Below are 21,486 nucleotides of genomic sequence, written 5' to 3' on the forward strand. Positions count from 1 at the left end.
ATTTATGTTTTTGAGTCGGTTATATTTACATATACCCGGAGTCGTGTTTCCTGATTCTGATTCAAATGTTTACCTTGTTTAGCTTTAATATCCTTTGATTTTTCCGTATGTTTATTTCTGTGTGAGTGGGCTACTTTGAGAGCAACAAAAAGCCAGAGTCAAATTCTTGTATGTAGTTACACTTTGGCCTATTTGGCCATTTAAGCTGATTCTGATATAGAGGACAGTCACATAGATTAGGCCTGTATACCTGACCCCTGACAGAGTGCAACAGCGGGACACAAGAAAGCAAAGAAGGACACAAAGAAGGTTAATATGCCTACTATTAGGCAGGTCATGACGGTTGTCATAAGTTATGTTAGGTATAAAATGGTCATGATGAGTCTTTGGTCTAAATTCATGTGACCGATACGAGGCGTGGCTTACAACGTCAACATTGATTGACGTGGTTTGCACAACCAGGAAGCCAGCAGTGACATCACTTTCCAGAATTCCCCTTCAGCAACGCGACGAAGAGCCAACAGGAGTGACGAAGAGAGAGAAAAACAGCTGAAAATTAAAGGAGTTTGCTGCTGTCTGAGATTCCTAAGTGTTTAAGCTGATTTTACAGACAAGAAATTAAAGGTGAGACTGTCTCTACCAAACTCTCCGTAGCGGTAACGTTAACTGTTATGTCTAGGTTTCGTTTACCTAACAAGCTAACGATACGGGCTAGCTTTTTGCTTCCCTGCTGTTTATGTCGGAACAAAGACGGGTCTGCTCAGCGACTCCGCTAAAAGACATTCATTTTGTCTTCATTCATCTTTCAAACTGTTGTAATTTCAACTAAGTTAACTATCTAGCTAGCTATTCTACCAGATCTGTCTGCCTGCTTTAACCAGCTAAATAGCGGCTGGTTATTTTGTAATGACTGCAGTGAGCCACCATGCCGTTAGCTAACGTTGATTTGCAACAATTATGTTGTATTACATAAAGGGAAGGATACGTTCTGTTATAACTAAGCTAACGTCAGTTAAGCCCTACGTATTGTCTTTGAGTCTGTGTTGTCATAGCGTCAAAACAGTAGGTTAGCTTATGGTGCCTGTTTATGTGGCCTATTTAGGTGTAGCTACCGTTACAGTAGGAAGGGTGTGGGTCAGTCCATAGCAGTACCGTTACAGACCTCTGTTCCGTTTTACCATGTCAGTCCTCCTCCTCCCTCCCGCTCCCTCTGTCTCTTTTTTTCCCAGCCATGTCAATAGACCGGAATAAGCTGCCAAGAAGACCACATTCTTGTATCTAACCAATTCGTTCAGGCTTACTGAAGTTAGCCCTCCCTTTCCTTTCCAGTTTCCACCAAAGCGTTTGCTTTGCTAGCACTCCTCTCGATAAACCAATGCCTTTTTATAAGCTGTTCTCTTAGCCTGTGTTTATATACAAAGATAATTTCCCTTTACATTTCAAAGAACGTCACTTGTCCACTTCATTTGAACTGCAACGGCAGAAGTGAGTCTAGGATTAGGCTTATGTCATTGCACCGTCAGCCCAAACTCATTTTTTCCAGGCTTATTCACTGATAACTCCGGCCAGCTAGTTCGAATGAGGGAGGAATATAAAGCGGGCAAACAAACACAGCTGTAAAGTAAACACTAGAAAGTATTAAAATGCTCCTCTGTGTCCAACACAATGACGCTCTTGTCTGTGGGGACTGAGAATAACCGAGTAGAGTAGGTGGCTGGAGTAGCTGGGAGAGTGGCAGTAATTTGTTTGTGGTCAGAATACTTTGCTTATTTTAGGGACTTACACCAGTAAGCATTTTTTTTCTTACTAGTTTCAAAATGAATGTTCTACCACTGTGTACACATGGCATATAGGGCTGGGTATCATTAAAAAATGTTCGATACCAATACCGTGACTTCGAAACCTGTTATTAAACAATACTTTTTCCGTAAAGAAATTACAACATTACACATTACGGCACAAATCTTTTTATTTATTTTTAAGCTCCTACTACGTGAGCCCTGTCTCTGGCATGCCTCTACAATGCACTGACGCTGATGTGATTTACTCCATAGGTATTGAAATTAGGTATTGAATGATGAGGCGTTTTTTTCGATACTCGATACGTTCGAGGCAATTCGGTTTGTGCCTAAAAAGTATTGAATTTGGTACCCAGCCCTACATATCAACACATACTCATATTTGTGCTTAATTTATTTTGCTCTTTAAAACATTTGTATAGAGTTTTTTTGTGATTGGTTATTTTGGTGAAGTATGGTGTATTAGGATTTTTTTTATATATTTGTGATGGGGTTAATCAATACAAAAGGAAGTCTTTTTACTTGACTTGATTTTTTAACATATTGCTGTCTTTTGTGTCTGTCATGGCTATCATTAGGCATTTGTCCTTCTGTAGTTGTTTTGTTTTGTTTTTATATAATACTGCCATTCTCCTCACTTTGTTTTCCTGTTCCTTATTGAGTAAGAGATGTGTCCACAGTGTCTTGTGATAGTGACACACAGTTGTCACGGTGTGATGAAGAAAATGTGTAAGAAATCAGCAATGCTTCTGTGACTGGGAAGACTAAAGTGCAGATAATTTTTTTGGCATTTATGCCTTTTTATTTTAGGGAATCCAATACATTGGATTGGTTTCTGAGCCTATAAATACTATAATACTGACCTTATCAAGTCGATCGGGTATTGGCCATGACATAACCAGACCAATCCACATTGAACACAGCCATACTGAGAAATACAGAGAGAGTTGTGTGGAGCTGATGGTCTTAATTAGCTTTGTAGCAACTCATTTGGCAATGACTTGAATGTAACAGATGTTCATTAATATCAAAAAGATACGCACTAAAACTTTAAGTAGTAAATAGTAACTTTTCAAGATAAAAATGTTCAGATTCTAGCTTCTCAAATGTGAAAATGATCAGAGGCCTGTAGTATGAATCAAGATCAACACGCCCTGGATTGATTTCAGTTACCCGGCTTCACCTAACCTAACCACCGCGGTCCTGAATAAGCTGTGTCACGACGGTGGTTATCAACTAGTTCAATCAACCATCAGGGTTTCCCAATCTAGAGACGCGCGCCTTCACATAAAAGAGGCGGTGTTTGCACAGCACGACCAATCGCAAACATCTACAGAGCTGCATAATTTAAATAACAAGAGCAAACTATAATCCTACATAAATATGAAGAAAACCGACACGGCTTTACAGACAAAATGCAACACAGTCGCTGCTTCCTAAAACAGGAAGCAAAGCTGGGGGAAAAAAATTCCGTTGTTGTAAATGCGTAAATCACAACGCTTATCAGTATCACTTCCCCATCAGTCAGGCACAAGCTTTCCATACACTGTTGTTGCTTTAGCCTATTATTTCAGTTGCAACCCTGGCAGTGGGACGCGATCGTGAGAGCAAACAAAAAAATATAAAAACAGAATTCAAACCACCGTGCGCATTGGCAACACACGACTCAACAAGCCGACAAATAGCCTATAGGCTTACATAATTCCCTCTGCTGAAAATCTATATCTTTCATAAAGAAACCCATCAGGGAATGTTAATGGGGTAAACTTTTCTGAGCGCACCTCCCTCTCTCCGCCCACCGAGCTCCACCTGATCTTCTAAGAACGGTGATGCCGTTATCAATGGAGTATTGATTGGTCAGTAGGCGGTGCTTTTACACCTGTTGATCTCTTTTTCTTTTTTAAAGATTATTTTTTGGGGGGCATTTTAGGCCTTTAATTGACAGGACAGATTACGTGAAAGGGGAGAGAGAGAGAGAGAGAGGGGAACGACATGCAGCAAAGGACCGCAGGTCGGAGTCGAACCCGGGCCCACTGCGTCGAGGAGTAAACTTCTATATATGGGCGCCCGCTCTACCAACTGAGCTATCCGGGCGCCCACACCGGTTGATGTCTAATCTCCAACGTAACCTGCTCCCGAGCAGCATAAGGTGTTCAGCATAAGTTACCACGGCGATTTAACCCGGTAACAAGTGATCCACCGTCGTGATACCCAAAACCTTGGGTTGAACGTGAAATTCGTTAACGCCAAATCTTGCTTCGTAGCACAGGCTTCTGGTTTCCGTTGTCTCCTGCGATAGTAACACAGAATATTTGGGTTTTTAAATGTTGAATGTTTTTTTTATTTTTATTTTTTTTAGAACAATTGAGAGAGAGAGAGAAAAAAAACTGGGGATGTTGCTATTTACATTGCAAGCATCTTAAACCACCAGCGTTTGTTTTATGTTAAACACTAGATGTAATCAGTATGCTTAAGAAGCAGCCACTGCCTTTCAAATCACGATAGACACCGGGGGACAGAGAGAAGTGTGAGCATTAGTGTATACCAAGGCAAATGAATGGATGAATTTGATTTATCCAGACACATGTCAGACTCAAACACATTTGTTTTTATTACCTGACCTCCCACTACTGCATGTTTCAGCCGTGTTTAAAAAAAAAAAAAATGTATTTATTTATTTTTACTATCAGGCCGCCATTGTAAATAAGAACCTGTTCTTAATGACTTGCCTGTAAAAAATAAAGGTGAAATGTGCATAGTCACAGTCAGCTGGTTTAATTTCCTCTGCCCACTTCAGGCTGCTATTTTGTAGTACCGTGGCAGTGAGTTCTTCTGAGTCTAGTTTGGTTTGAGTAGACCACCATTATTATCATAATGGTTTACAATATTAAGGGACCCTGTGAGAGCCATTGACCATTTTCTTTGCTTTTATGCTCTTATCTGTTTTTCCATCCACCCCTGTTTACTCATGTATTATGTGTTGTGGCAGCCTGTACTTCACACAAGTCACCTGGATGTGTTTTTCAGTGTGACTGTTTGACCTTCAACAGAAAGCTTTATCATGAAAACAGTGCGCAGCTTGAGTAAATGAATACACTGAAAAGACCTTAAATGTTTGTGACTTTGTTATTTACAGCAGTAAGGCAAAGTCAACACAAATACGCTTGTCAATGCCTGTTAACATTTTTTTTTTTTAAGATTTATTTTTTGAGGGCTTTTCCACCTTTTTAATGGGCAGGACAGCTAGGTGAGAAAGAGGAGAGAGAGGGGGAAGACATGCAGGGAATGGTCACAGGCCGGACTCGAACCCTGGACTTCTGCATCGAGGCATAAACCTCGATGTATACTGTATCTGCTCTACCAACTGAGCTAACCCGGCCGCGCCTATTAACATTTCTGTCTGCTTATGAACTGTATTTGCAATGCAGCCTGATTTTGAGATTTAGCTTGAACGAAATGGCTGTCTTCCCAATCTATAACGAGCATCCTCAGTAGGTGGAGATGTTGTTTGTGCTGCCGGATCCTGAGCAGAACATATGGCTCTCTTTTGACTTTGCTGAATGTTTGATTATCTCTATCTGTCAGTCGCATATGTCATCTCTGTGCCATTTCATGATGCCAGGCAGGTAAGCAGTGTTTTTATGGTTTTGTCATCCAGAAAACTAAAACAATGTACAGGATGTTGCCGAAAGTGACATAGTTGATTTTGATTCTCATTGGAATCATCAGCACCCCATAGCATCCCTTTTACATCACAGGGAGTCATTTAATTCAATCTTATTATAGAGTATGGCTTAATGGAGTGTAAAGGTAATGGATGACATTTGGGTAATATGAGGTTATCCCAGTCAGTAGTCTGGCGAGACTTACTTGGCTGGTTTATTATCTTATACAGCTATGCCATCCTCCCTTCCCCGAGGTCCTCCACTAACAGCTGTTTGTGTTTTCTCCTCAGGATGTCCCTGTATCCATCCCTCGAGGACCTCAAGGTCGACAAGGTTATCAAGGTAAGGGTTAGGGTGAATCGGTTTAGAGAACTTTGCTTGGGTCTTGAGTAGGGCTGGGTATTGCCACTGATTCCGATTCACATAGTCCTGAGTTTTGAGTGACATTTTATTCAGATATCTTAAGGTGAGAGGTCAAGTGACCCCTTTTAAAATGGCCATAGCAGTTTTTCCCCATGCCAAAATATAGCTTATCTCTGGAGCGTTATTTAACCCCCTTCCCGACAAGCTTGCATGACGTGATCGGTACCAACGGATTTCTTAGGTCTTTTAGTTTCCTATGATACAAAGATCGATTCTGGATTTTATGAATCGACATTGGATCTTTTTTTTTTAAGCCCAGCCTTAGTCTTGAGGAGTTGTAGCATTTATTCATCAACAAAGAGCCAAATTGTACACACACTGCACTGCTACGTTCACAGCTGTAACGTTTCTGCTAACTTCATACATACGCTCTCTCTCTTGATCTCTCGACCGTACACAAACTAGGCACTACAAATAATCCCTAAAAGGAGTTTGCTACTTGTTTAACAGATTTGAGTTAAAAAAAAACATCCTAAAAATAAAAGTAAAAAAAATAACAACCTGATTTTATGGTAAATGTAGGATCCAGTGTTTTTGGCACTTGACCCATATTAGGGACCAAAAGTTGGCCTCTGCTGCTTGATTTTGACCACTCTGGGCCCTGTCTTGCAGCGTGGCGCAAAGCCTGATGCAATTGTCTTTGCTATTTTAAGACCGTCCAGCGGCCACGTCGTTTAAATAGCAAATGCACCTGCGCCCATGGGCGTGCTGGTCTTACAGGAAGGTGTGTTCAGTTGAATTCTTGGCGTATTGCTATCTTCAGGCAGCGGGAAGTGATCGTGCCATTGACCAACACAAACCTGGTCTAAAGTCAATTAACGCAGCATTTCATTATTATTTTAACAGGCTTATGCACAGTGCGCACATACTATGCTTATTATACACACACACACACACACACACAGAAGCGCAGCAGCACATAAACATGCAAAAGATTAAAAATATTCCGGTGTAAATCCTCCATCATAATAGCAATGCGCCAAGGTACAAACGCGCCTGGCTTTTAATGAGAATGGGAGATCTCTGATTGGTTTATTGCATGTTACGCCCAAAACACAGCTATGAATTAATGAAGACACTAAGTACAACCCTTTTAAACCACGCGCCTGGTGCACGGACCCTTTTTTCCGCCGCCAAAAGTGGATTTGGACACTAAATGCACCTGCACCATGTGCTTCACGCCGTGCGCTTAGATTGTTAAAATAGGGCCCTCTGTCTTTAATCTGTCTCTTGTGAGTCCCCCATCTTAATTAAAGTCATCAAATAAGTCACTAAGTATTAAATCATGGATTATCCTATAACATTTGCATGTCATTGAAGGTATCGTTTGTTGCCCTGGTACATTGTTGGGGAGGAAGAAGTATTCTGCAATCACTTAATCTGATTACTAATCGTCGTATTCTCACACTCGCTTAAAACCATTCATTCAGGGTTTGAGACTTAATGTTTGTTTTGTTTTTTTGTAAATGGACATTAATTAATGTTTCCTTAACAACCCCACTTCAGTCATTTCCTTGTGTCCAATATTTACCATTTTAAGTCCTTCCAGTTGACTGGTGTGTCTGATTACTTTCTAGGCCCAGGCCCAGTTTGCCCAGTCTGCCACCTCGATGCCAGCTATCACTGAGGGAACCTATCCGCCTCAGCTCGCCACTGCTGGGATGCCAGGATCAAGTGAGTCGCACATATACTGTTGAACGTTTTTAGAGCGTATTTTATCCCTCTATTGTGTTAGGAACTTGTCTACGCCCAGAAAAATCAGTGAAACCCCTCTTTCTCTAAGTTGTAACACCTTCATCTATGTCTGCTTTCCTTTTTTCCTTGTCATTCGGTCCCTGTTTCTTATGCTGGATATTTTGTTGATGTCTGTGTGCGGGGGGTCTGTGGTTCTGAGCCCGTGCTATTCTTTGGAGATGAACAGCTCTGTAGTATTAGGGCTGGATAAAGACGAGTGGAGTGAGAGGACTGGGCTGGGAGGAGGATTTATGGGGTCTTTGGACAATAACGGGAGTAAATGGGGGGCCCCCCCACACCGGCTATGATTTCTCTCCCTTTGTGTTTGTGACTATTTATGTCTTTCTCTCTCATTGTTTTCTGCTCTCGGGAAATGAGTTTGTGTGAAAGTAGACATGAACTTTGCAGTAAACCAGGCTGAGATGGAAGAAAAGAGAAAGAAAGGAGGCATCCATAGAATATCAAAAGTGTGTTAAAAATGGGCAAAGGGCCCTTTTTGCAATCACAAAACACAACCCTTCTTCTTATATTCCATCACCTCACCCCCTTTTCCTATTCTCCCACTCATTTAGTTTCTCTATGGATGCAATGTCCAGTGGTCTTTTGTTTCTACCTCAGTAGAGCTAGTTATGAGTCACCATGGAGACTGGCTCTGGCAGTTATGCTGGGACAGGGGCATGATGGGAGAAAGAGAGAGGAGGAGTTGATTTGAAAAGTAGGGAGGGATTGGGGGGTGTAGAGGGAGCCAGAGGAGAGATGGGAGGAGAAAACGGGAGTTGAAAGGGGACTGATTGACATCAACATTGGACCACAGCCTAGGCAGATATACTAATGCAGTAAATGGTGTCTGCTGCCTTTTTAAATCACCTCAAAAGGACTTTTCTTCTTCCTGTCAACTTTTCTTTTCTCATCCATATAGGAAGAACTCTAAGGGAATAGGAAAATGCATCTGCTTTCTTTAAAGCTGCAAAACAATCTAAATTGTGATTTGAATTGTAGTTGTTTCCTTACCTTAAAGCATCAATAAGACACGTGTGTCTGGTAAATGAAGGGTTACAAATCAGAAAGTGGAATCCAGAATCCTCACTTACGGACTACTCTGGAGATAGAGGTTTAAGGTCAGGGGCTGTTTCCCAAACACTGTAGCTCAAGATAGACTTCTGAGAAGAAAAGGGTTCAGGTGAGAAATTATGTTAGTTGTACAGGATGAATCATGGTCTCTATTATTTGTGCTTTTTATGTTTTGCCAACAAGGTGTGGGTGTTTCTCTCTCTCTCTCTTGTTTTTATTTTCTGTACTATGACTAGAGCTGACACCTGTACCTGTGCAGTGGGTGATTTCTGAGTGCTTGGGTGGAGTGTGTGTACGTGGCTGAAGTGACTTACTCGAACAATAACTCTAGACTTGACCCCACCTGGTACAGTCATTGTTGTCGACAAAAACAAATAATGACACGAGTATCGATTCAGAATCACTTAGCTACTTCCTGGTACTGTCTGTAGGTCTTGATGGTTGATGTGTGTGTTGACGGAGAAGACGAGAGGAGAGGGACGGTAAAACGGGAAGACGGGAAGACCAAGCTTAATCCTAACCCCTATTTTACGTCTGTAATAGAGTTTTAGAATTCAAAGGAGAAAACTGGTTAATCAGTTACTCAGTTTACCTGAGGAAAAATTTAAGAGGCGGCTACCTGACCAGCTGAAGGCCTCGTCACTCATACGCTGCAAGGCATCACTCACTTGCTTTAAAGCTTTGTGTGTGTGTGTATTTATAGATTGATAGATTGACACACACACACACACACACACACAGATCATAGATAACACTTTCCGTCATAGCAAGGAACTGACTACTGATGCCAGCAACATTGCAACACAGAGTGCTCATAATCAGCATTCTTCCAACGGCTCAAGCAGGACCCTACTGTGATGGATGGCATGAATAAGTAAATAAAGTGTAGGAAATGAGAGCGATCAGCAAAAAATACGCTTTAGGTGCGCCTAATATAACAATGTTTGTACACCTTGTGAATTCGGGTGGAGACCAATGGGCATGCCTTGTTTAGTTCAGTTGAATCAAACCCAAAACGGTGGACCCCAACCTCTTGGTGTGGTTTAGAGCTGGGCGATATGGATCAAATATCACAATATTTTTGACCAAATACGTCAGTATTGCAACAATATTGTAGGGTTGACTATTGGTGCTTTCACAAAACATTAACACCATGACATTTTTGATAAATAATCACCAATAATGTGGATACAATCACTAAGTGGGTAAAGGCAAATAATAAAAGTAAGTCTGGAAAATTAAGTCACCTCACTGTAATGCAGCCTTTAAAACCAGAAACAGACAACGCTTGTGTCATATCACGATATTACCAACAAAAAAAACAGACCTAGACCAAAGAACTCTGGTACGCCTCAGTATGGTTCGTTTGTGGTGAGAAGAACGCGATCCGAGCCAACTACCGTGTGCTTCACAAGTTTAAGCTAAACCGCTCCTGTAGTCACGTCTGCTTTGCAATCTGCGCTGCAGCAGAGTATGCAAACTGTAGCAGCGCTCTGTCATTCGCATCTCCGTGGTCACACCAGCTGCAGCTAAAGATGGAGACGGACACAGACCGAGCAGAGTGAAGTCTCAGCAAGTAGACGTAGTAACGTGGCTTGCGAGGCAGTCTGAAAAAATGATTCATATGAAATGAGCTGGTTTGACAATGGAAATGCATGAGACGACTAGCTTGACCATTCTCCTATGGTTTATAGTAATGCATTTTGGTTTGCTTAGATTTTTCTCAGTGTGAAAAGAAACCAAGGGGGAAAAGTTTACAATCATCAACTGATTCGAACCGGAGCAAACAGACTATAGTTGTGAAAACGCCATAAATGGCTTGTCGTCAGTGCTGCGATTTAGTGGAAGTGCTGATAGAAACTCTGGGTAGGAAGCAGAGGTAGGGGGGTAAGCAGGACATGCATATGTATTATCATATGCATTCATGTGTTCATTATGTAACATTTGATATTTTCTCTCTCCCCACCCCCAACCACCTGTCTCTCACTCTACACCTCTCCCACCTGCTCTGCCTCCCTCCATCTTTCTTCGGCTCACTTTTTCACCCATCCTCCCACCTTTCTCCTTCCACCCCTCTCTCTATTCTCCCAGGCTTGTACCCAAACCTAGAGGAGCTCGGAGACTATATGGGTCTAGCCCTCAACAGTGATGAAATTCAAAGGAACCTGGCCCTGATGCCTGTGGCTGACAATGTAAGTAGTTGTGTATGTCCTGGGGATGTGTGTCAACGCATGCAATCGTTTTCTTTTCTTTTTCAAACATGTAGTCTTTAAGAACTCCCAATAGTAAAGAAATGGGAGCGAGAGCTGAGCCCTGAGGGGAATGCAATTAATTGGGAGACAGTTTGGGACAACATTATTATTATTATTTTTTTTTTTAACTGTTCCAAGAACCCAAATCACCAGTATATCCACTTCAACATATGTCATAGGACATATTGGACTCCGCAGAAGAGATACGTCTCTAAAGTCATTCCCACTCCCTATTGCACGTTCTTCCAACCTGAACAAACTGGAACTTTCCTGCATATGGTCTGGGAGTGTGAACAGGTGCATGAGTTTTGGAACAAAAAACCACATTAATAATATCTGATGTGATAGGATGTTGAGTTCCTACTGACCCGATTGTTTTGTTACTTAATGACGACTCTAAATTACACCTGCTTGGGAGACAAAGGAAAATTTGGCCAGCCGGCTCAACTGCAACCAAGAAAATGATAGCTCAACGCCGGCTCCCCCCTCCCCCACTCGCTTTGTATAAAACAGTGGTTGACGTATTTTTTAGACATAGTTATGCTTGAACTCTCTACAGCAAGGATTAACAAAGCCAAGTCATCAACTATCAGCCTATGGGAAAGCGCAGCAGCACAAGTATCAGACCTAATGACCTCAACCCCACAAGAACTAGAGGAGAGTGATTAGGCAAGTTGTGGTGTCTGTTTGTTTGTTTGTTTGTTTATTCTGTTTTCCTCGAGACCGCAGAGGGTGGGAGAGGGTTTTTGTTCTTGTTCAATTTGTGTTTCTCTGTTCTGTGCACCATCTGCTATTACCTGTCACACATTGTGGAATTAGTTTTGTATGTCTGAAGGTGCTAATAAAAAGTTGATCGCAAACCAACAAAAACATGTAGTCTTTAGACCCCACCAACACTGACTCAAGCGACACCACCAAGACTTTCATGTATAGTATCAGTGGAGTTCCCCATTGATATATTCATTCCATCTAAAATCTGTTTTTACAGTGTTGGGTCAAAAAATCGACCCATTTCATAAATAATGACTTCTTAGATTTCAGGTCACACTAAAGTGCTCATATTATGCTTTTTGGTTTTTCCCCTTTCCTTTATTGTGTTATATATCTTTTTGTGCACATTATGGTTTACAAAGTGAAAATGCCCAAAGTCCACCCCAAAGGGACTTACCATCTTCCAGAGAAAACACTGTTAACAAACTGCTCCAAACAGCTCTATTGTAGTCCAGCCTTTACTTCCGTGACGAACGTACGTCACTTTGTAACACACGTTATAATGCTCGCCTAGCTGCTAGCGTGGCACTCCCTCATACTCTGCAACTGACTAGCTAGCAGTACTTAACTGCGCATGTGCGACTCCCAAGAAAGATGGAACAGAAGTGTGATGCCTCACTCTGTAGCTAAAACAGAGAGCTCAACACACAGGGTGAAAAGAGGAGCTGCAGCAATGTGCAGTACAACAAAAATATGGTGTTTTCTGAAAATTAAACCACATAAACCTATTCTGGTACAACCTCTTAATACAATTATGAACCTGAAAATGGGCATAATAGGAGCACTTTAAAGCCTCTCACTTAAAACGATCAGCCCTCTGAATAAAAGCCTGTTTTTAGTAGGTGGAAAGAGCCATGAGCTGTAGGTCTATCAGAGCACAAAACTATTCTGTTCCTGGAGATCCACATTGCTGAGTGACTCACCGTGGGCCTGAGAAGAGTGTGGGAGGGTGTGAGCTCTTCACTACTCTCTCTCTGTGTCTCTCTCTCTCTCTCTCTGTGTCTCTCTCTCTCTCTGTGTCTCTCTCTCTCTCTCTCTCTCTCTCTCTCTCTCTCTCTCTCTCTCTCTCTCTCGGTGTGTGTGTGTCCTGCAGATGCCAAGTCTCTCACAGCACCCTAGCTCGTCAGCTGGCATTTAACCATCTGTGATCTCTGCCACTTGCTGATATCTTCACCTCTACCATTATTTGTCTAGTGTTTTTAGTTTCTTCATTGTTGCAGTGCAGAGCATATTAATGATGAATGTTTTCAAAAGCAGTCAGTGCCTGAAGCACTCCTGATCTCATTCACTGGTGGAGGAGGACATGAAATTGAATCCTCCCACATGCCTCTATTTGATGCAGCGTTCCTGAATTTTAATGTAACATGCCTCTTTAATCCTTTCTTCCTCTCGCCTCTGTCTCACCCCCCACTCAATTTCCCTGGTTCTCTCTCAACCCACCTCTTTTACTTTCTCACCTCCCTTGCTGTCTGGCTCCCCCCCTCCTTAGCAAGTGGCAGTGCCCTCCATTTCAGGTGTCGGGGGGATGGTGCGGCCCGTGACGGGGGCGGACGTCGGCATCAGGAGGGCAGAGATCCGCCCAGGGCTGCGGGAGATTATCCTCTGTAAGGACCAGGAAGGGAAGGTGGGACTCCGGCTCAGGTCCATCGACAATGTGAGTCAGCATCGCAAACTCTTAGACCGGCACTGATGACTTCTTCTTCTCTTCCATCAACGTTTAGCCTGTTTTTACTCCCTATCTGGAGTATCATGATCTGACATAACCAGTAGTAGTACTGACCAGTACTAATTTAGCAACTAATACCTGTTGAGTTTTGCAAAAAGTACTCTGACGACTACTTTTTGGGCTGTTGTGTTATTCATAGGGATATTTATGTATTTATTTAAATCTATTAGATCACTGTTGTGGAACCATGACGTCTGAGTTCTATAGCCAGAGTTTCTCATATCCTATTACTAGTCTTGTGACCAGATACTGATCAGATGGTGGGCAAAATCCACGTCGTCTTTCTATGAAAAAATACATCAAAGTTTAACCAGAGCTAATATGGGCTTTCGGCAATCGTAGTCAATTCAAGTAGGGCTCTTCCTAAGTTTCCGTCTTTTGAGTACAATATACACTTTACGAAGATACATTTTACAGAGTGACAATACAAACATTCGTCAGCTTCATTTTTCCGGGGTTGTAAAGGCGTGCCACTCCCAACACATGTATTATGAAACCCATGCAAAAAGTGTTGTTAGTATGAATAGTAACTATATTTTTAGATTAAGTCGAGCTGCACATTTGAACACACCTGCTTCTGATGTTACAATTTGAGTGTCCCTTGAATTGATGATGATGACGACATGTAACAGACCTGTTTTTATTATCATGTACTATTCCTGGGACATATGTGCATTGGCTATAACAGTACAGTTATTTGACCAGGGTAAAGCTAGCCACTAAAACAGGGACTGGGTGTTTTGTTATCAGTGTTAAGAGCAATGAAGAATTCATTGTAATGTAACATTGTGCTGTAAGAAAAACAAAAACAACTACAAGTGAAATTCGATACTCGCCCAGCTTCTGCGTGGTAACAGCCTCTTGTAGTAGTTAAGAAGTAGTTTATTATTCCGTTTGTGTTGAATTGCACTAATACAGTTGGCAGATGACTGAAAGGAATTGTCAAAAAGAGAATATTCAGTGTATTGATGATCGATGCACTGCTGAGATGACACCACAAACCTGCCTTAACAGGGCGCCGAATCCTCAAAATGAGAGACATCATTCCAATCAAATGATTTAATTATTATGCATGGACATCAAGTTAGAGAGTGTAACTTATTCTTTTTGAAAGAGTCATTTAGACACCAGCAGTCTGTTGGTTCCGCTTGGTTTAATTCCTTTCACTGTTTCAACTATCTAGCAATATCTTTATATCATTATGAACATTTGATCTCCTCTATGTCCTTGCCTCCTTCCTCTTTATTTGCTCTGTTTTCTCTCCACTACCGCTGTCTGTCTTTTGTCTCTTCCCTCGCCATCCATTCCTTGGACTCATTTTGAATGTTTTATCTGTTTATCTGCCCTCTCTCAGGGAGTGTTTATCCAGCTGGTGCAGGCTAACTCTCCTGCGGCCTTGGCCGGGCTGCGTTTTGGGGACCAGGTTCTTCAGATCAACGGGCAGAACTGTGCTGGCTGGAGCGTAGACAAGGCCCACAAGGCCCTGAAGGCTGCCGCGGAGACCCGCATTGAGCTCGTGGTCAGGGACAGGTGAGGAGTTTTTAAATACAGGTTATAACAGTGTGTCCTAAACCTTTTGTCATTTAGTCTAATTTTTTTATGTTTCCTAAGCATTGCGAGGCTACGGCTGTCATCATCTTTGATGTGTACAGCTACCATGGTTACAGGTGTTCTCATCTATCTAAAGGGAAAGGTTTACCTGGTAATACCAGACTGTAATGGTTCACACATACAGTACAGTACAGTACAGTGGCTATGCTGCTATGCAGCATCATAGTATCTGAAAGAAGCTGAAAGCTTTGGCTCCCTCTGCTGGCTGCTTCGTCTTTTGCACTTTGCTGCTCAGCTCCCGTTTTTGTTTTTGTTTTTACGAACATTATCAAATAGTTTCTCGTTATCTTGTATGTTCCCATCACTTTCTGAGTTTTTTATTTTTTATTCATCATGATTATAAATTTACAGATATACTTGTACACTTTCGTTTTTAAATAAAATAGTCTGATTAAAGGGGTCTTTATAACGGAGTGGATTCCTAACCGCTTGTGTGTGTGTTTTTGTTTGTGTGTGTGTGTGTGTGTGTGTGTGTGTGTGTGTGTGTGTGTGTGTGTGTGTGTGTGTGTGTGTGTGTGTGTGTGTGTGTGTGTGTGTGTGTGTGTTTTTGTGTGTGTGTGTGTGTGTGTGTGTGTGTGTGTGGGTGTGTGTGTGTGTGTGTGTGTGTGTGTGTGTGTGTGTGTGTGTGTGTGTGTGTGTGTGTGTGTGTGTGTGTGTGTGTGTGTGTGTGTGTGTGTGTGTGTGTGTGTGTGTGTTGTAGACCATTTCAGCGCACCATCACCATGCACAAAGACAGCTCTGGCCACGTGGGCTTTATCTACAAGTCTGGTAAAATCACCTCGCTGGTCAAGGATGGCTCTGCAGCCCGCAACGGCATGCTGACGGAGCATTTCATCTGTGAAATTAATGGCCAAAACGTTATTGGACTCAAGGTGAGACACTTGTTTCTGTATATAGAGTCTTTTCATCAAATACTCTCAAATATAAACATTTTACTTAGTGCTAATTATATGTAGTAGCTAGTAATGTGTGCGCTGTAAGACAAGATGGGTTCTATTGATCTTGCATTGTTGAAAAACATGGACTAAAAATTATAATAAATACAGAAAATGTGTGCCTATAGAATGTTAAGTTGATGCTAATTTGAATTTTGCATTGGGATGGCTGCGTACATCCTTGCGGAATGTAGTATAACGTGGGAACGTGCAGCGTTTTTAAGTAAGTGCAGCATTCACCAGCTCCACATCTGTACAAATGTGAAGTGAAGTCAAAAGGTCTTTAGTTTGTATCGGCAACGTAGCCATAGTTTGCTTCTAGTCCAATTTATTCTCTGGCAGGTGTGTAGTTCCATTCTGCCCTGTGATGAAGGCTTTGCATGTGCTCTTTAAGAAACCTACAATGTGATGGCAATTCATTAATCCCACGAGGTCCTCACATGAAACTGTCCCTGTGTGAAAATTCCAGGATTCTCAGATCAAGGACATTCTGAGCACCTCTCCGACTGCCATGACCATCACCATCATGCCCAAGTTCATCTATGAACACATGGTTAAGAGGTAGGACTTCAGCATTTCACGGAATCGTTTTCTTTATCATTCATAACTACACATAAGGTGCTGTCAGTCGACAGAATTACACTTTTCCCGCACGGATCCGTGTAGCGCTGATGATGATGAAAAACGTACCAATCAATGAGTTCATATGGCTTCATGTTTGCTCTTATTAGCTCAGTAGTCGCGCCGATGTCCGCTTTCTTTCCGCTTTCTTTTAAACTCCGGTGGATTTGTGAGGACTATGGTTAACTGCTCCTCAGATCTCTGCAGGGTAAATCCAGACAGCTAGCTAGACTATCTGTCCAGTCGTTTTCTTCTCACGCACGACTAAGCGCCTGGTCTGGCAAAGCGAGACTAGCTCAGTAGTAATAAGTCGGTGGGGGCGCAAAGTGGACCACAACATGCGACCAAAAATCTGTAAAGTGCTTCTAAAAACGTTCATTGGTTGCACCGCTGCGCCTGCAGGTCTGTCTCTGTGTGCATGTGTGTAGAGTTGGTTTCAGACAGGAGGCAGAAGCGCTGCCTTACAGACAGCTGTAATGTGTCATTAGCTTGTTGACCGGCGCTTCAGGTGTAAACAGCCAGGCTAACACTCTCCCAGGATCTGACATATCGCATTCCGTTTCCTGAACCATTGCATGTGCTCTGTGCAACGAGCTTGCGATCCTTCAAAAATAATAGACAAATAGACTAGGCGCGTATTTTTAGCGAAGCAGAGAGCTTCTGGTACTTTGGTGGAATCACACTAGAATGGCCACGGTGGAATCCGATAGCTCAAATTTAAGCGAAAATAAGACATGCAACAAATTTAAAGTAATTATTATTATTCAGATATGAATAATATGATATAATTCAATGAGAATTGAGCCTTAACTATGGAATTTGAATTTGTTATTTACGGTAATGTTTTCCCCATTTTTTTTTTTTTCTTCTCAGTTTTTAAAGCCATATTTTCCTGTGGATTTTTACATTAAAACTGTTGTAGTGGAGACAATATCTACTAATGTTTAAAATGTATTTATTGCGGCGGCAAAAGCCATGGTGAAAACGTTTGGGTGCACCTAAATAATGTGCTGGTGCGCCTGTATGAAAAAGGTTAGTCTGGAGCCCTTCAACGTACTTTTGTAGTATGTATATTTCCGGGCGCACTGAGCTGTAATTACCACGTCACTTCCTGAGTGCCTCCCTGCCACCTGGAAACGTTTAACTGTTGTCACCCATGGTAAGCAACTAGTCCAAAATCACAGATTTTTTTATATGTAAAAGTGTAAATTGAAGCGTGATTGTAGTTACAGAGCTGCCTGTTTGGGATATTAATGCCAGCTTAGTGTCCAGTGGTTCACCAGAAATAGAATGCAATTCACGTTCTATTGGTTTCAAACGATTTCAAAAGATCAAAAGATTCGAACATACTAAATAAAAAAACTCACATACTGTTTAAGCCTACTAATTAGCATGTAAGTGTGGAATTTCAGCCGCTGCCAATGTATCATTTCATTCCTTGGTCCAGACCAACTGAACCAAACAACAGATGTGAAAGGGACCTTAAATGAACCCAGAGTGAAAATAGATTTCACATGATGCTGATCACTGACGAGCTGATGGATGTGATTTTTATTTATTTATTTTTTCTTCCTCCAGGATGTCATCCGGTCTCCTGCGGTCAGCCATGGATCACTCTGTCCCAGAGGTGTGAAGACCAGGAGGACTGTAAACTGTCAGGATGTCTACAATACAGCGATATGTCTCTCTTTCTCTTTTCCTCACCCATATATTTGTCTGTCTCTCTCTCTGTCTCTCTCTCTCTCTCTCTCTCTCTCTGTCTCTATTTGCCTTCATACCAAACCACCTCCTGCGTCACAATCATCGTCGCCATTTCTCATCTTTAACATAATCTTAAAATGCCTTCTTTTCTTTTCTTCTATTTTTCCAGTTCAGTAGAGTCTTTACCTTTTCTACATAACCTCATCTCCTTTGACATGTCTAGTACTTTTTGAAGGTTAACCTTTTAGTCTAAGTATTACATCTTTATTTTTCTTGTTTTGTATTTGAGGAATAAGGACAGGAATAAGGACAGTACACAATGTGTTTTTTTTTTTGTTTGTTTTTTAAAGCATGCACACTATCAAGAGTCCAGAGCTTCCTCCTCACTGTGGAGATGAATCATTTGCATGTGACGTTTCATCTTGTCAAAATGCTGTAAAATCCAACGGTCAGTCATCAGAGCCCTACCATGTAGATTACACGGCTGTGCCCCCAGCCCCTGCACTCGGCCCCCTAATGTGTGTACGTAAGTAATCTGAGCTGAATTAACATCTGGGACCTCACATTTGACAAAACGTTTGCTGACTGGATTCCGGATTCCAGTGTCTCTTTTACTTGGCCAGTAAAACTAATAGCGTTGTTTTTAGTTAGTACCATATATTGGTAAAATAAAAATAGTGTAGGTTTTGGCACAGAGATTATTTTTACTTTATTTTTGTAGATACCCAACATTTCTAACATGTACGTGAGAGTTAACGACGTAGCGGTTTCCACCTTCTCCAAGAGATGGCGAGGTATAATTGTACCACACTTAACTGTCTCTGCGGGCAAATGTCATGATGAGGCTCTGATGTGTTGAATTTGTAGGTACTGGGGACACTGTGTGCACATTCCAGGGGACAGTGTAGGGAAAGAGGACGCAGTAGATGTTTGTTGCCCCATGCAGCTGGAACTTAGCCCTGTCCACAAACACCATAGGAGCTGTGAGATGGTGAAAGGCACACGTGAGCAAGATCGCAGTGCGTTGATGCGATTAGCCAGCCGAGGTGTTTTCAAGGAAGTTGTTGGTGTTTGTCTGGACAGGGTCTGTGCTGGGCGGACCCACTAAGTGCACTTTCCACTACCTTTTTTTTAAAAGGTTGTCTTTCCTGTATCCATTTCAACAGTTGTGCTTTTTTTTTTTTAATTATTGTTTGTGGTGCCTCATGTTAACGAGAGAACTCGTGAAAACAAAGTTGTATGTTCACCATAAGAAACTGCTGAAATTTGATGCTGAAAATCATCCGCTCAAATTGAAGGCATTTAAAATTCCACATCATGAGCTCAGCCATTGAACTTGCTCTCCTCTGCTACGTGTCGTTAAAGGACGCCCCTCTGTAATAATCCTTCCTTGACTGATGAGCACATTGAGACTGAGCGGCGCTCACAGTTGTGAATTTCTACTTGTTATATAAAGTTGCTCCTTTTAATGCTGTTCATGTTTGGATGCATGTATTCCTTTTACTTTTCTAGGTATGCAATCTGATAAACATCACTGTCATTCTGTAAGAAAATGCTAGAAAAAAATCTTAAAAGTTTATATACGAATGTAACCAAGATAATATTGTAAAACAAATAAACAGTCTTTCTGTTCACATTGGCTCGGTGGTGTTTGTCTTCCACTCAGGATGGTACGTTTATCTCCATACTGACATATTCTTTAGAATGTTTTACACAGATGATAAGGTTAAGAATTGTGAAACAATTACTATTTCCAATCATAGATTATGCTGATGCAGTATATCAGAACACTACTGAGACCAATCTCAAACCTTTGACTGTTGTTTTTAATAGTATCTGTAGATTTGTATTGAGATGCCCTTACAGAACTCATCATTGTGTCCTGTATTCTTCACTGAATATCTTGTCACCTAATGCTAGGAGACCGTTTCACTGGTTCCAGATTATTTTCAAATGTATATATCTCAATTATCCATCTTATTTGAAACAATACTTAACACCTTACCAAGCAATTCATAGTTTAAGAAGCACTGAATTTTTACCCTTTAAAGTGCCTCGTATTTTCAAAGAAACTGGCAGGCGTTCATTTAAATTTAAAGCTCCCTTCGATTGGAATAGTTTGCCTGGGTCACTAAGATTAATCACGTCTTTGAGATCCTTCAAGACCTCTTTTTTCATTTATTAGCAAACAAGCCATTGTTGTAAATTTACTTAAAACGTGATTGCTTTCTGGTGTAATTGTTTTTTGATTATCAGATTTTTAGTTTTCTATCTTTTGTTCTTAATTACTATTCATACATTTTGTAATGATCATTCTGGTGATGTCTGGGCAGGGGTGTGGGGTGGGGGAGGTTAGTATGTGAGTGAATGTGTATGTTGTACTGTAACGTCTTGTCCTTTGTACTGTCCAGTCCTATCGAGGACCCTCTCGAAAATGAGATGATACATCTCAAGAGGTATTCCTCGTTAAATAAATAAATAAATCGCTGTGGTTTGGGAAAATGGGACGAATAAGAAATCAAGTAAGAAAAACATCCAGAGAGACGAGATTCAGACAAACACACAGATGAAGACAACAGAAAGGTTTGCTCCATGCTGTTTAATATAGGGGCTTTTGGTCTTTCTTTATACAGTGTGGTGAGAGTGTGAATGGAGAAGTAGCCCATTGATGTCTTTAACTGTACACACTACTATTGCCATTAAAATAGTTAATTTACATTATGTTATGTGTAGATATCAATGATGTCAGCTACTTTTTTTTTTAATACAAAGCATTGAATGCCCTCAATGGTAGGATGTTAAAGGACTTGGTATGACCTCTGTATACATTAATTATCGTTACATAGGTTATGGAACACATACTCAGACAATTGGACAAGAATGAAGCATAAAATGATAATACACATTCAAATATTGACACAAAAAGCCAAACACCCCCCCCCCCCAACCTCCTCCTGTCTTCCCCAAGAAACATTCAGCATCATACGTGTTTAAGGATATAGTGTATATAATCACCCCCCCCCCTCCGCTCACATACTGTACACTGTCCCCTCTACAGCAGGACGTTCAGGTGTATTATGGGACAGAAATAGAAAACGGGGTCATTGTGAGATACAACGAGGTCCTTGCAGAGACAGCGTAGGACACTCGGCATAACGGCCTCCTTGGCATTGCAAT

The 21,486-nt window shown here is 41.5% G+C and overlaps 1 protein-coding gene across 1 annotated transcript; it reads left to right on the forward strand.

Moving 5' to 3' along the window:
• Positions 1-468: 468 nt before the first annotated feature.
• sdcbp2 (syndecan binding protein (syntenin) 2) lies at positions 469-19,943 on the forward strand. Its single transcript, XM_039800762.1, has 9 exons — positions 469-624; positions 5,755-5,806; positions 7,465-7,561; positions 10,784-10,884; positions 13,205-13,369; positions 14,796-14,971; positions 15,753-15,924; positions 16,457-16,548; positions 18,187-19,943. Exons 2-9 carry the CDS (start codon positions 5,756-5,758, stop codon positions 18,239-18,241), a joined length of 909 nt encoding a protein of 302 aa, XP_039656696.1. The 5' UTR covers positions 469-624; position 5,755; the 3' UTR covers positions 18,242-19,943.
• Positions 19,944-21,486: the final 1,543 nt, after the last annotated feature.

The sequence above is a fragment of the Perca fluviatilis genome, chromosome 5 (genome assembly GCF_010015445.1).
Source record: "Perca fluviatilis chromosome 5, GENO_Pfluv_1.0, whole genome shotgun sequence".
Lineage (NCBI taxonomy): Eukaryota > Metazoa > Chordata > Actinopteri > Perciformes > Percidae > Perca > Perca fluviatilis.